The 16,876-nt window shown below is 32.6% G+C and overlaps 1 protein-coding gene across 10 annotated transcripts in view; it reads right to left on the reverse strand.

The window, feature by feature from the left end:
- The window catches only part of LOC128997807 (poly(rC)-binding protein 3-like), a 165,158-nt gene that overhangs the window by 15,761 nt on the left and 132,521 nt on the right, over nucleotides 1–16,876 (reverse strand). For 6 of the 10 annotated variants that reach the window (XM_054423529.1, XM_054423531.1, XM_054423528.1 and 3 more), the window contains 5 exons: nucleotides 15,314–15,420; nucleotides 3,929–3,985; nucleotides 2,890–3,006; nucleotides 1,957–2,220; nucleotides 742–987 (listed from right to left, as the gene is read on the reverse strand). In XM_054423529.1, the coding sequence (XP_054279504.1) occupies nucleotides 742–987; nucleotides 1,957–2,220; nucleotides 2,890–3,006; nucleotides 3,929–3,985; nucleotides 15,314–15,388 (759 nt within the window). In that variant the 5' untranslated portion in view covers nucleotides 15,389–15,420. The remainder of the gene's footprint in view (nucleotides 1–741; nucleotides 988–1,956; nucleotides 2,221–2,889; nucleotides 3,007–3,928; nucleotides 3,986–15,313; nucleotides 15,421–16,876) is intronic. The other 4 variants (XM_054423534.1, XM_054423537.1, XM_054423536.1 and 1 more) reach the window with 1 other exon arrangement.

Here is a 16,876-nt window from a genome sequence, read left to right on the forward strand (position 1 = left end):
AGTTTACTTCTTGTGTGTTTGTTACTATTAGATTCAGCCCGTACAAAATATAGAACACATATATTGGAATTAGCTTTGATATGGATTGTTAGGATATTTAAATTAAATTTTCAAAGTTCTTTTGACCGTGATTTGTAAACTTTTTTTAAACGAATAAGAACTCAAAATTAGGTTAAATTGGCATAAATAATCACTATCCACCATTGAGGGCCTGATTTATTATCAATCAAACTCGAAAGGACTTAATAATGCAACATAAATCAATGTTTCCCCCCAACAAGTACTGACATAGAAACTACGGTATGATTTGTTCAATTCTAAAGTTGAAGAAAAGATGCCCGAAACCTGTATCAAACGTTTGAGTAGCCAGGGAGTGAGAAATGAAGGAGGATCATAGACAAAGACAGAGAGAAAGACAGCAGTGACTAGGTGGTAGCACAGTTACCCAGAGTATTGGTACGATAAGTGATACAAACTCCATTGACAAATACTCATCTGTTGTATTATTTAAATACAAAAATAAAAAACTGTTTATGCATGCAGAATCAAGAGAGGGCCGAAAGTGAATCATCATTTTGAAACTCTACGAGTTTAACCCAAGGCTTACATAATTTTGTGTGAATGAGGCTGCAATGTATTTGAAGTCCAAGTCATTAGGTCTACTTTGTTTGTATAAATTACCGCAAGTTCTAGGTAACCATGAGTGGTAGTGGTGGGGGGAGGGAGGGGGGTGCAACTTACTTCAACTGCTGCGGCCAGATGCTGCGGAGGCAGAGCGGCCTGCAAGTGTCCGTTCTTGAGCAGAGGGTCGCAGAGCCCCGCCGGGGGGTACAGGGGCCCCAGAGGAAGACAGGGGCTACTTACGTCCCCGTGTGCAGGTACTGCGTAGTTCCCTTGGATGGTATAAGCTTGACCTCCTGCGAGGATCACGGGTCCAGCGACCGGGGGCTTGGGGCGGTACGGAATGGTCGCACCCTTTGGTGGAGACTGCAAGAAGAAAATGTGAGAGTAAGTCTTTTACGAACCCTTAAAGAATTAAAATAGGTTTCATTACAAAAAAGTTTATTAGATCAAAAAGGATCGTGTTTTCCTTTACTGGCGTTAAGTACCTAATTCAGCTTTATAAAACTATCTGTGATGCTAGAGTTACTATTGCTCTTAACGTTATGAAGTTGACAAATCCTCTCCACTGCAGGATACTCACCCACTGACCGGCTTGGTGCTTGGACGCACACTAATACATCTCCTCACAATAAATAAATATTAATTTAAATTGACCTCCTTACCCCTGTTTAGTTACCCGTAATCTATCAATATGTCCCTATTTTTAAATCAACTGTCTTGAAAGTACTAGTGTGCATTTTACTTATTCTAGTAACTTTATACTTTTCATGGATGAATTTTTTTGACTAAATGATTTTGACTTTGACTTTCACATGAACAAAATTAGTTTAGTAGTAAAATAATGAATGAAACAAGTAAAAAAGTTAAAGAGTATTCTGCAGGTATCGATACTTTAGAGATAATTAGTTGCTGAGTATATTATTTAAAATACACAATTCATGGACACTCCACACTCCAAGATGGACTTAAAAAGGAGTATACAAAGTTTCTACCTACCCTAGAGCGCAGAAAAACCTACCTTCGAAGGTCAGGTCTAGTGAAAGGGCTAAGTTATCAGTTAAATTAGAAACTTTCTGACAGACAGTGTTATTATGTGTCACTGGAATTTTTAGGGTGACTATTTAAATACCCCAGATTTTCCTTTCAGCCTCTCTTACCAAGCAGTCAAGGTTTTAAGAGAAAACTTTGTAAAATGACCTCAGTATGATGGAAACTGTCTCCTGACCTGTCTAACTGGGGACTGGCAAATGGTTTAAGGCCTGGGTCAGTCCTAGGTAGACAAAGGGTCAGGATATAGGTTCCACCACACCTACTATAGGAGGAGGTGGTTACCTCAAGCATGACACAACAGATGTGGAAGATGCATTGGGTTATAGCATCGCTAGTTCCCGTGATAGTGACAGCTCTTTCTGTGCTGTTCGGCAACATGTCAGAAGCCACCTGGATGCTGGCTCCAGTCACTTCTCGGATCTCCTTAATCTTGGAACCTCCTTTGCCAATCAGAGAGCCACACTGGGAGGCGGGAACAATCAGTCGCAGAGTGATCGGGGGTCGGGGGCCCCCTCCACCTCCCCCACCATTCTGCAACTCCTGGAACTAGAAAAAGGATAAATGACAAAGGATAAATGAGAGAAGAAATTATTGCAAAGAATAGAATATTAGTTGGCAGCTAATTGAAATCAGCAAAATTTTGCGCTGTGAACATGTTCATTTTACAGGAAAAAATACTTTGAGGGGTGTTTGCAGAGCACAGGGCTTAATATAATGGTTGGCTTGAAGAGGACTTTTTCATCTGAAGAAACTTTTCTGTAGAAAACATTTTTCAAACCGAGACCAATTTTTCAATTCAATAAACTGTTTCAGATCATATTTGCATCTGTAAGTGTTAAGTAAATTGTAGGATTAAAGTTTATTATGATAGCTTCGAACCTACAATAATGACTAATATATGAGTTTAAGTTAGCAGAAAAAGAGCAGCACTCCAGAGAAACAAGTATATCAATTGAATTAAATGAACTCATGGATCATGTTGATTTCATTTATTACATACTGCATGTTAAATATGTATGTGGTATTGAAATTGCCAAAGAACCAATTGGGATTCCAATAGCATTCCACTGAAACATGTTTCAACCTGCTTATTTTAAACTGCTGACAAGGATTTTTTGTTCACAATAACTTCCAGAAGTTTTACAACAGTAAATTATATAAGATAATCAAACAGTGCTGCAAAATAGATTGAAATACAAAATTAACTATGTATACCTCCTCAAATTTCTTGCAGATGAGAGTAAACGCCTTAAAAATTGCATTTGTGTGTCCAGTAACTGTGACGATTCTCTCCGGGCATGATCCATCAGATATGTTTATTTTTGCTCCAGACTGAAACAAATAATAAAACAAATCAACAAGCTAGAAACAAAAAACTAGTAAAGAAGGATCTTAACATCATGTATCTTAAGTGCGGCTTCACAAAGCTATTTGCTCGTACATTTTGTTCATTGTTGACACAGATCTTCAGCTTCAGTTCTATAAGAGATATATCAACTTGGGTGATTTTTGCAGAAATTCTAAATTGCTCCCCAATATAGTTCAACTTTAATAAAATTTACCAAACAATGACTGTTGAAGTTTTTTATATTACTGACTTTTTTTCAAACTGTTAGTGACTACACAAGGTAGTTTTCCTTTTTATCCATACAAGAGCAAGTGGGTTCTTTTTAAGCTTGCATTTGCCCATATGTGCCTATGGTTGCTAGGGTGGAATCTAACTAGCGAAGCAAAGGGTGGTATGCAGTAAAGAATTAACTGCAGTGATACATTTGCATAAACTCAAAACATTTCTGTGGATTCATCGTCTGTCGCGCTACCAACTGAGCCACCAAATCACCTATAATTTCTTAGCAGTTAGAGAAATGAATATGAGAATTTGTAGAAGACTATAAATGCTGGTGAACGTGCAAATTTTGTTTACTAATGCTCAGATTCTTTTTAAATGTTCTTATATATTTAATTCAGGTGAGATTGTTACTGTCTTTAGGAAATGCAATTTTGCGTACAGATTGTTTTAATCGATTGAATATGGATTTAAAATCACAAATTATTTTACAAAATTGTTCAGTATCACAATTAGAGCTTTGACCAATGTTGAAGCCCTTGGAATATTAGATCAAGGCTCCTAGTATTTTGTATATAGTTGTATAGGCGATATCTACAGAACTTATATTATTATGTTTTATTTATATTTTATACAACAAACTGTACAGTTACTAGGAACTAGACCATACTGTTTTGAAAATCTTACCTCTTCCCGGAATCTTTTCACAATCTCTCCTTTCTTGCCGATAATGCTTCCAACTTCCTGAAAAAGAAAACCAACTGTATTGTTTGTAAAAATACAGATACATGATCAAATCAGTGATGCTTAGCAGTATTGGAGTGCAATAAGAAATGGTGGGTTTTAGCTAATTCCCCATTAAGCTATTACCGTAGGTCTCATGGTAATTGGTAAGACCTAGGCCTACTTAACTTTTTTCGAAAAAAATACCATCTGTTTGGATTCATATAATTATGAATTTTAAGCATGATAACTTGCATAAACATCATTCGATTATGATGAAATTTGGTGAAAACATAAACCTACGTGTATTCAAGCGAGTTTGTGAGCCAGCATGATCAGACTAAGGGATCAACGTTTGTAGGATGAAACAAGGGTTTTCTCATTTTCGACCCCAAAACATAAAATTTTGCTATTTCTGTCCAAACCAGTTTATAGACCTTAGATACAAATAAATAAATTAGTAGAGGCTACATCTAAAGCGTTATTGTACGCTAATGGTTACGGAGAAAATTCCAAAAAACTTAATAAAAAATGTTCCTGTTGTTCTTATTGAGAAGAAATAAACTGTTGTATTTGCTTGTTTTATATTTTGCTTTTTTGATATATTTTGATCAAATTTGAAATTTGTTGCTATTAACATTTCAGTAAAAACACATATTATCACACACCCTGTGGCAGAAACCTAAGTACTCCTTAAAACTAACATTCTGTCAATTTTGAGGGAATATTCTAGTGAAAATCCATTCAGATAAATAGAGATTTGCTTAGTCTGCAGGTACTGTATACTGTGGTGGGGGTATTCATGTGTGTTTGTTTGGAGAGAATTCATAAACTACAGAAACAACATGACTATTTTTTTTTTATTAGTGTAGATTATGAATCAGACTTACAGACAAACATGTTTATGACCCTAAAATTTGATATATGACCTGTAATTAAAATGTTGAGTTGGCGCTTTTGGAAATAAATCTAGATTAGCCTTCATGGTAAAAAATTTATAAACCACAATAGTTTCATTTACTCTATTTACATTTTGATAAAATTATTAATCTATCCTGCTTAAGTACTTAAGTACTAATCCAAAAATAATTTTGTAAAGCTAAGTTATACAATATAATTTTTGTTTAATCAACGGTAGGTGAGTGACTGCAAACTTTGGAGTGGTCAGCATTCGTTAGCATTAACAATAACAAGTAAATTACATTAAAAAAACTGTGATTGTTTTTAAATTTTTTGAACTCCGACTAAAGCTCAGCTGAGATAATCTTCCGAAACGCCAAGACGCAAAACATAATACACTAGGCCAGTCTCAGCCATCACTTCACTAGTTGAACAAAAATAGAAATTAGCGTAGCTGAATTAACTTTTGAGCGAGAGCCAAGGTAAAGCAGATGGCAATAATGAGAATGTGATACATGAAAAATCACAACACAACAATAGCCTGAAGCTTGTTAACAGATTTGGTCATCCTCATGTAAGCTATTGGATCTATTAATAACATAAGAAAACATAAATTTTATTTATCCATTCACTTTGTTTATATATACATGTGTGCACATATTTAATTTGTAGCAAAACATAGACGACATACTTTTTTGACAAAAGGAGCGTTTGGAACCATGATCTTGCAAAGCCAGTTTTTAAACACTTTTAAATTCTCACTGTGGGTTTTTTATTTTACTTCTTATTTTTACTTCATGAACAAATATGTCAAAGAAAAGCGATAAATTTATTTAAAAAATTATCAATGTCACACTCGAAATAAAATAATTTACAACAAACACAATCATGAATTTGGCACACAACAACGATCTAGGGCATTTTATAAACCAAAGAAGTTTAAAAGTGAACAAAATTACAAATTGACCAATCGCAATTTCTAAGGATATCCGATTGATAAAGATTTATTCCCTATTTATTCAAAGACTATTAAACACTATCATGATTTCATATCAACTCTACAAACCGTGTTCATCTAGCTATCTCATTTCTCATTTGTATTACTTTTTTGTGTAACATTTTAAGTCAAATATGGTACTATTCAAATACATAATAAATGTGTAAACTTACATGTAAAGATTGTCAAAATTGAATAAATATTTTGCTCTGATAAAAGAATACAAGAAGGCAGAAGAACAATAGATAAGTTTGGTTCAGGCTACAGAGGAATAGACAAAAAGTAATACAGTTGTTTAGATCTTTCAAGACAATAATCAGAAATTAATTTCACAAAAGGTCTAACTAAACTATTATTTCAAAGATTAATTTTTATTTGTATTAAATGAAACATGTTTACCAGTGTCAACCAAAACTGCAAAAATAAACAAGAAATTATATAGCCTAATCGACTTTTGTATAACCCTAGATGGGGACAACTAAAATTATGAGATAATAAAATAAAAAAGTTACTAAATAACTGTCAGTAAATTTCACAAAACATGATACATGTAATATTTACTAAAATACCACGCTGTTTTTTGTACTGGTATTCTAATACATTTGTTCCCCCTCATTAAAATGATTCCTATTCTTAATAATGTTTAGTTCTCTTGGCTGTACTTTCAAGACAAAATACAGATAGTCTTTAGCTTATAGAGGGAATGAGATAATACATAAATGCACCAATTGCAAGTGCACTGTCCTGCCAGAACTAAATATAGCAGTGGGACAGGATAGTTGGCAAGTGATAGCAATCCTGACCATTCCAGTAAATGTTACTGTCAATAATAGTATCTTCTGACAAGTGTTAGACTGAGAGTTCTGACGTATATAAAATAATCTTGTGTATTAAGACAAGTATTAGACTGAGAGTTCTGACATGTATAAAAAATATTGTGTATTGTGACAAGTATTATACTGAGAAGTATTAAACTGAGAATTCTGACACCAAACAATCTGGTGTATTGTGACAAGTATTAGACTGAGAGTACTGACATGTATCAAACAATCTGGCGTATTGTGACAAGTATTAGACTGAGAGTACTGACATGTATCAAACAATCTGGTGTATTGTGACAAGTGTTAGACTGAGAGTACTGACATGTATCAAACAATCTGGTGTATTGTGACAAGTATTAGACTGAGAGTACTGACATGTATCAAACAATCTGGTGTATTGTGACAAGTATTAGACTGAGAGTACTGACATGTATCAAACAATCTGGTGTATTGTGACAAGTATTAGACTGAGAGTTCTGACATGAATCAAACAATCTGGTGTATTGTGACAAGTATTAGTCTGAGAGTACTGACATGTATCAAACAATCTGGTGTATTGTGACAAGTATTAGACTGAGAGTTCTGACATGTATCAAACAATCTGGTGTATTGTGGCAAGTATTAGAGTGAGAGTTTTGACATGTATCAAACAATCTGGTGTATTGTGACAAGTATTAGAGTGAGAGTTTTGAGATATACAAAACAAACTATTTAAAATTGTATCATCATTTTAAATACAGCGATTAATAAGTTCAATATTATTGTTATTAGGGTAGAATAGAGAGAAATGATCTGAGTAGCTTTAGTACTAATGAAGATCAGCTGTTTAATTAGGCAGAATAATGTATTTAAAACCCAATCATCAAGTATTGCTGGGACCAGTTTCAATCCATAAATAAGCTAGGCCTACTGACTTTTCTCATAATCAACCCGGTAACCTTATTGGTGTATTGTGTCAAGTGTCATAGTGAGTTTATGTTTTGACATAAAATCAAACCAGCTGTTGTATTGGGACTTAAACCACTGTGACATGAATGTGCTGCAACATAGCAAATAAATGATTTTAATAAATACATTTGCTAATTTGTTGCTACCATTGTAAGTGTAAAAGGAATACACAACCAGTAAAATGTTTAAAGAATTATTGTTTTTACAATAAAATATTAGAAAATTCACTTTAAAAATATACAGGTATCCTTAGTAATTTACCGGTATTAGTTATTATAGCATTGCAAAAATTTAGCTAGTACTTATAGTTAGGCTACCTAAATAGATAGTTCCTATTTATTAACAGTAAACTTTTCTTGATAATCAAGTAATGATAATTGAATTCAAATGGAAATGTTACACATAATTAAAACATAATTTCGTAATAGTTTATGATAAACTCTATGTTTTATATGAATGATCTCTAACAGATAGTGTACAATGTTTTAACAATCGACATTGTTAGCCAACTCATCTGCTAGTACCAGTTAAGAAAAACGCGGTAGCATAAATTAGGTATTAAACATTCCTACTACATATGAATGATATTCATAATATGTGGAGACAAGTGAATCCCCCCCCCCACAAAGGGAAGCCCCTGACTACAGTATAGTACGTAACTAGAGCTGGCAGCCTAATGCAATAATCCCGTCACTTACAGGGTTTCACGGCAATGTTTACTGGTCCATGCATACCTACACGTGTCTAATTTTTTTGTTTTATATGGACAATATTTTACCATGTAGCATTGTTTGATTAGTTTGTAAAATTTACCCCTATAAAAAAGTAATTTCTGGCCATATATGGCCATATCAAAATTCCATATATGTTTTTATAAAGTCATATATGGTTTTTGATGACCGTATATGGAAGCATATATGGCCAGATATGGTTGTATCCATATATGGTGGTGTCCATATATGGTCATATATGTAGTCTATATATGGAATTATTGGCCATATATGGCCATACATATTTTCTATATATAAAACTATTGTCCATATATGGCCATACATGTTTTCTATATATGAAATTATTGCCCATATATGGCCATAAATATCCTCCATATATGGAATTATGGTCTATATATGGCCATATATGACTCCCAGGTATGGAATTAAATTACTCATATATGGAATAATAATTTTCCATTTTTGCTCATGTATAAATGAGTTTTTGACAATAACTGGAATTATTATAAGGAATTGTTGCCACATATGGATTATGTAACTGGACTCCCAAACACTTCTTATTATATTATAAATCTTGAAGTTTGTGAGTTTGTGTATTTTCTTGTTGTTCTCACAAGCACAAACTACTGAACTGATTGAGTTGAAATGTGGTACAGTAGATAATATAGGTATTTCTCCTTTAAAGTAATTAGTAGTAAAGTAATTAAAGTATCCAGATTTGAACCCGGATGACAAAATCCTGTACATACATCTATTGTACAATTTTATTATAACGCAACAAAATCTTAAAACTGACGTATAATTTTAAAATTGTAAGTGTAGTAGGCCTAAATAAGGAGAATATTATATTAATAATTAATTAATTGTACCTTTGCTATCAAACAGCCGCAAATATCAATGTCACGTAGTTAGGCTATATTAATAATAACATTCTTCAAATGACATAAAATGTCTAAGAAACATCTTGTTTTACGAGACCAAATACAGCTTCTATCATTCGTAATAGGTTTTGTTAAGCCAACTAATATGAAGCGGTTGTGGTGTAGTGGCAAAAGGGGTGGACTCTCACGCTGGAGTCCCGGGTTCGAATTCCAGTCAGATGATTGAAAATTTTGTTTTGAATTTTTTGAATTTAAAATTTTTATTATAATTTTAATGCATAGTTTATATCATTTAATTTGCAAATATGTTTAATTGTTATTTTTTTATTTATTTATATATTTTTTATTTAAAAATTTCCATATATGGGGGATTCCATATATGATCATATCTGGTTAAAAAAATTTTATATGGCCATATATAATCTTTTTTATAAGGGAAGGGGAATGACCAACAGCCCTTTTGGATTTATGAAAATTGTGAGGATTGGGAGTGTAGAGAATTGACAGGAAAGTTTTGCTTCTGTAATTTATGTTTGGAGTTATGACCCCTGATCTGTTGTTATATATTAAATAGGTTGTGCTGCACGTGTATAGTTCTATCAAACCATTGAACTAGCATGAAATAAAATAAAAGGTACGATAATAATTGAGGTAAATAATAAACCAAAATACAATATATACGAGTTTTATTTTATGTAGCTGTGAATTTTACATGAGTCGTTATTTAATATCCCATATAAAATATTAAATCCACTTTGTACGTTTTATACGGTAAATTGAATTTAAGAGCTGATGAGAATCTGAAGTGGGAGGACAAAACTAGAATCGACCCATAATAAACCAAAAGAGTCTCTTAGTTATTAATAGAATAAAAGCATTGCTGTATCCATAAAAAATAAATCTCTCTTTAAGTTTAAAAACGTCAAAACTAACAAAACTGGAACAGACTGACCTAGAACTGGAGCCAAGGGAAAACAAACAAAACATCAAAAATAAGTCGACCTTCCTAGTCGTAGCATTCAACCGATAAAAATACCTAAATCATCCCTGACTGGGTTAGATAAAAGTTACTAGACGATCTACGACCATTAATTCTTCAGAAGTTTCGGAGAGCTAGGATTGGCAGAGAGTTTTAGCACAGCTGTTGTCAACTTTGTAATTGGCATCGAGGGGGGACAGGGGGGTCTCTTGAAGTGACAAGACGAATCCACACCACTCCGGCGAGTCGGACCACTTGGCACGGATTGAGTTTGAAATATCATTAGCCAACATGATTGGCGCCATGGATGCAAACTGCATCAATTAATGTGTTAATTTATTTAGTTTCCGAAGTTTGTCGATGTTTATTTATTAAATAAATTTGTCGATCTAAACTTGTGAGCATTAACTCTTACCTTAACTAAGTTCTACTCTGAAAAAGTTTCCAAATAGTAGTTTTAAAAACCATAAATAAAAGAATTTCTAGACTAAAAAGTAAATTTAAAGCGATTTCGCTCATGTGCAAATTAAAAGTTTAAATGTGCAAAAATTTAGAGAGGTTTGTTTAATAAATTGCGTTCAATGCGTACTTAATTAATAAATGCCTTGGTTAAACATGTGCTTTGATTTTATAACAATACAAGTGTTCTCTAGGCAGCACGTATATCTAACGTCGATTATTATTATTGGCTGTCACCATTGACTATACATAGCCAAACCTGGCAATGCAAAAGTGTCACCCCTTTTTGGGTCAACTAAATTTTACTAATAATTAGGCTACATAGATTGTATATGGTAATAGTAAAAATTTAAAGAGAAAAAAATTCACGATTTACTTGCAAAAATGCAAACTCAATGCGTTATTTTTTTAATATGGTACTGAATGTGAAAGATAAAATGATTACAGTAATGCCTACACCTAAATTTAAACACACACGTGTACACCTACTTAGTTGTATATAAAGATTTGTAAATTTATAATCGTCTACTTTATTGAAGCGAAGACATTTGTTTAAAAAGGTAATATCAGTTTGTAAGTTTTGAATAGGCTGTTAAGGATAATGGTTAATTATGCAAGGACATTAGCACGTTCTCAATGGCGTTATCATAGAACCCATTTACCATTCTCTGTACCCAACCCCTCTCTTATGTAAGGAGTCTTTAAATCTTTTGAAAAAAGTACTTCTCAGACTGTTCACCCTGGTGTAGCACGTTGTGAAATTGTCACTAAACTAGGAACAACACGTAGCGTGAAACAGCTTAGCATACATGTATTATATTCGATTCGCATGTAAATAACATTTGGATGTTTCGATTCAATTCTATTAAAAAAACATATATCGGAGCATTTAAAGGTAGATTGTAAAGTGATGGTAAACGGTATGAACAAAGTGACACATATTTTCTCCCATTAGCTTGTAAACAATTATCATGGGTAAGCTATAGGAGTATCTATCCAATTTTATGGGTTAATTTACAAAAATTGAAATAGCTTTAGAACTGCAATTTTAATGGAATTGGGGATTTTACCACAATGTTTAGATTTAAAAGGGTCATAATATACTGAACTGTAATCAAGATCGTTCGATCAGTTATTGTGAAAATCCAATTCTTCCATTGTTTTGTGGGGTTTTATGGGGAATACCCATTTAAAAATCAAAATGTTTTGTGGGTTTTTATGAGGAAAAGCCATTTAAAAATCAAAATTTCAAAAATTGAAATACACCTTGAGATACCATGGATTAGTACCTACATACAAAATTTCGTCAAAATCAGGCCACAGGTGTAGTCTGTAGCTCTGTACACGTCGACACACACACACATATCACTTCGCAAAAAAATTTCGGTGTGACCCGAAACGGATATTCCCACTCAAAACTCAAACTCGAAAATTTTGACGGAAACAATTCTTCCTACATATGCATTGGGGAAAAAGTAAAAAAAGATCTGTAATATTATTCTTTAAATCAATGTCCTACATGCATATATAAAATAACACAATGTCTCTTTACCTAAACTTTCCTAAACTTTGTCAACACGTACTTCGAACCTGCGTTTAAAATGTATGACGCAAAGCAAGGAAAATAAACAAACCAATAAGGTAAAAATTAATGTATTAATAAATTTTATTTGGAGGATCGGGGTGCGAACCCACGGCATCGCAGTCGTCATCTCACAGTCCGTCGCCCTACCAAATCACCAATATGATAATAATCAACCGGTGTACATTTTATTTACCGTAATAGTTTGTCTTTTATATCATGATAGAAAAAATATTTAAATAATAAAACTAGTATGAGGCAAATTATTTTTAGTGAATTTCCCATTTATGGAATTAGCTATTACCATAGGTCACATGGTAAGACATAGACCCGGGTCCTATTTACTTTTTAGTTTTGAGTACCCGGAGGCCAAAAACACCATCAGTATAAATTCACATATATAATATGTATAGTTTGCAGGATAATTAGAAAAAAATCATACGATTTTGATGAAATTCAGTACAAACGTGTAAACACACATTTAATTTATTCCAACGAGTTTGCGAACCAGCATGATTGTACTAAAGGAACTAGGTTTTATCACAGAAAATATAGTAGTATATATTCTGTGGTTTTATGAGTTAAAGATTGGCTTTTCCTATTTTCGACCCCGAGTCACAACATTTTTCATTTCTTTTTACACTTATTTTTAGAGTTTAAAAGTCAAATAATTTAGTATATTGAAGCGTTGGTGTACGCCTAATATTTACGGATAAAATAAAAAAAAAAAACTTTAAATTTAAAATTTGTACGCTATTTTTTATGGAAAATAAATAAAATATTGTAGTTTGCTGGTTTAGGGGATTAAATTTGGTAAAGTTTTTTGTTTCATAGTAAGCTACGAAAATGTCAATAGAAACACTATTACTTTCCCTGTAGCAGCAAACATTATTACTCATTGAAAATAATGGTATTAATAGAAAATGGATATGGTAAGGTATAGATATGGTGTAGTGGATATCCAACCAGATAAATGAAAATTCTCCTATTCTACATCATTTTCCTACCATTTAAAGATATATCCGTTCATTCAGTTGCCTCTTTGGTAAAAACATTGCGATAAGTAAACTTAAACGGTTTTTACACAAATAATGTCTTTTCATATTGTTAACAATACAAGGCAAATTTGATATTAGACACAGATTCTATTGTTGGAGCAACAGTGTTTTTCTCTACATTTAAAGTATACGTGGCGATTTTTTGTTTGATGGAAAACGAGTAATTTTACTGTCAACATGGATAAGGTAATTCTATCAATTGCTTGTTTCACTAATTAATCATAACAAAGGAACTACTGAAAAGAAGACAAATTCAGGCATGATCTTTGGAAAAGGAAAACTACTGTGTGGGCTGAAGCGAGTTCCAAAGCTCAATGCAAATACATCCTAAACATCAATCCTGAATATCATAACAATGTACCATCGTTTCGTAAAAACACAAATACACAAATAAACCTTTTTAAAATAAATTGGAAGCTCTGCAAAATGAGTTAAAATTAATTAACAAGAAGCAAAACTAGAAGTGAATCCTTTCCTTAGAATAGTCTATAATCCCAATCAAAAGTTTCACAATCAACTAAGAGGATTTAGGTAAGATATGGTTAATTGAGTTTTAAGCTTCATCAATCTTGAAATGGGTTTTTAATACGCTGTGATTTTATGCGTATTAAAGATAGGTTGATTTATGTTTTCTCGGCAAAGTACATAGATAAATTTATAAGTTTATTTATATTTAAGAGACATGCTGCTTTTAAAATCTGTAAGTGGTGATATTAATATGATGTGATTTAAATTGGTACACAAATGATAAGTACTTGAGTGCAATTTTAAGGTATTAAAAACTACCAATTATGTTGTAAATAGTGATACGAAGTCTGTTTATTAATAATATTGGAAGTGAATTATAAAGAATCCAGCCAACTAATTTGCTAGTTTGCGAGTTTTTAATTTGAATTGCAAAACATAAATAATGATGTAAAGGCTATCATGTTCTGTTATAGTTTTCCCAAGTTTTCTTGGTATTATTGGTTAGAGTTATACGTTGTGTTTTTTAACAACCAAATAAATTACAAAATCATCTTGAACCAATGCACACCTAAATTCGTACAAGTTTGAGAATGTGTTGACTATAATGTGAGGCTAACCTGTTTTCAAGGTTATTATTTGTTAATTATTCCAATGAATTAGTTTGAAATGCCAAATACCTACCAGTACCATCTAGAACTAACACAGACAAACAATCTGCACAAAAATGAGTAATATTGATTATTCAAATGATTAATTCGATATATCGTTTAGTTAGTTAGGTTAGGTTAACCTTACCTAACTAACCAAACGATATATCGAATAATCGATACATCGATTGATATTACTCATTCGGTTGTTTGTGCCAACAGATATAGAAGTGTACCCCTATTGAGGAATACCACGGAATTGACAAATAGATCTAGAATATAAAAAATGTAAAAAATTTACTGTGGAAAGCTGGTTTAAACATATTGTCAAACTCATTTGAGACACAACACCGCAACTCCAATGAATTTAGACATTTTTTCAAAAATATCTATATTATAACGGAGTTCTGCTCCTCAATTCTTTGCCAAAACATCTTTGCCAAAACTGAGTCAAAACCTGTATTTTTTGTGTTTAAGGTATCTGAATTCTACTACCGTGTCCGTGAGTTTGTTGCTGACTGGGAGTCATGGGCATAATGAGTAATCTTTTCAAAGGGATGAAATTCTTGGAAGTGTAAATAGTTTAAGACAAGTAGGATAAAACATTTTGTATTTATTTAAAGTATATATTGACGCAACTAACGCATGAATGGACAGGGACCATATAACGGCAGCGTTGGCCACAATCCTGTCTGATTTTTCAAGTAGCAGCTTTAGTTACAATCGAACCAAAACTTCACATCACTCGGTTGAAAAACTATTGAACTTAAAAGAACAATGGAAAACAACTACGTATTGGTTAGCTATTATAGTCACGGTTAGGCATATCAGTAACCGATGGTACATTTAATGCTATTATTGTTAAACGTTCAACATACCTTTCCTTGCATGATTAGACGGATGGTAAGAGTGACGTTGTGATCGTCTGACGGGAATGTTTTATCTGTGTCCATGCTGGTCTTGGATTCTTTCTCAGAAACTTGGGCTGAAACAAAAAGCACTGTTGTAGATTTCACATTTACTTTCCATAGATATTCCTGAAAAATGTTGTGAAGTGTCAATAGCTGAGTATGAAATACGTAGATTTGACAAATTTGATCAAAATATATCCCTAAGCAAGCAAACTACCGTTCATTTATTCTACAAAAGAATTACATGATCATTTATGAATAACCGGTTTTTGTTATTTCTGCGTAACCATTAGGTGTACAACAACACTTTAATATACTAAACTATATTTTTAAGTTTTACGAAATATTTTAGAAGGAAATATATGTTTTGGAGTCTAAAATTGATATAACCAATTTTTACCTCGTAAATAACCGTTCCCATTACTAAGTCATGCAGGTTCGGGAAATCGTTCGAATAAATGTAGGTTTACACGTTTGTAACAAATTTATCAAAATAGGATGGCATCTACTATAGTTATTGTGCTAACGGACATACAAATACATTTTACGGTATACGAATATATACATCTGATTTGAATATATGAATTTGAACGGATGATGTTTTTGGCCTCTGGGTACTTCAAACGAAGAAGCAAACCGGTCCCGGATCTAAGTCTTCCCATGAAATCTAAGGTAATAGCTTATTCCCTATAAGGAGGAATTCGCTTAACAGCGATAGTATGATCCATTTATTTATTTTAAAGAAAGTATTGAAATTGCATAGCAGGATTATACGAAACAATAATAGTAAGAATTATATTCTTTAAATCTAAATCAGTCATACAATCTTTCGATTTGAAAAACAAGATTTGCCGCCGCAATGAAAAAATGTCGCTTAGTAACTTAAAACGGCTTTAATCCTCTCTGAAACGTAATTTAAATTATATTTGCGTTACTACTTAGCTGATAATCAGCAACGTTATTTAGACCAATCCTATTTTAGAATCCTCGAACTAACAACTCTTAAATTCATCATTTCGAATTTTCTAATCCTATAGCTAAAATAAACATAATAAATATTGAACAAGCCAATTGCTAGTTTTTTGTTGTTTTTTTTTTCTAAATAAGTACTAATTGGACTTCGCGATATTTGCGAAGGTTTATATTTTAGAACTGTCACGATTGCAATTAACGTGTAGTTGATGTGGATGGTTTCATGTTAAAACGACACATAGTATATTGACAGCGTGTTCCACACAAAGTAGTTGTCAGATGTGGTGACATTGGAGGATACGACTTACATGCAATAATAAACACCCTTTATTAGATAACGCGAACACCTTTTTATAGAAAACACACAGCTAAAAAAACTTCTAATGGCTTCAAAATGTGACAAGGTTTGGTTAGCTGGTAATCTTTGTTTTTAAATGCATTATGTCACTACAAAGTATCTGTTTTTAACTACAAAACCAGCTTATATGATAGTATCCCGGTTTTCTTTACTTTACTACAGATCAGCTGATATGCATTGTTGCATGGATATCCATGAGG

The sequence above is a fragment of the Macrosteles quadrilineatus genome, unplaced genomic scaffold (genome assembly GCF_028750875.1).
Source record: "Macrosteles quadrilineatus isolate MER2022 unplaced genomic scaffold, UCM_ALF_1.0 Scaffold_7__1_contigs__length_78375512, whole genome shotgun sequence".
Lineage (NCBI taxonomy): Eukaryota > Metazoa > Arthropoda > Insecta > Hemiptera > Cicadellidae > Macrosteles > Macrosteles quadrilineatus.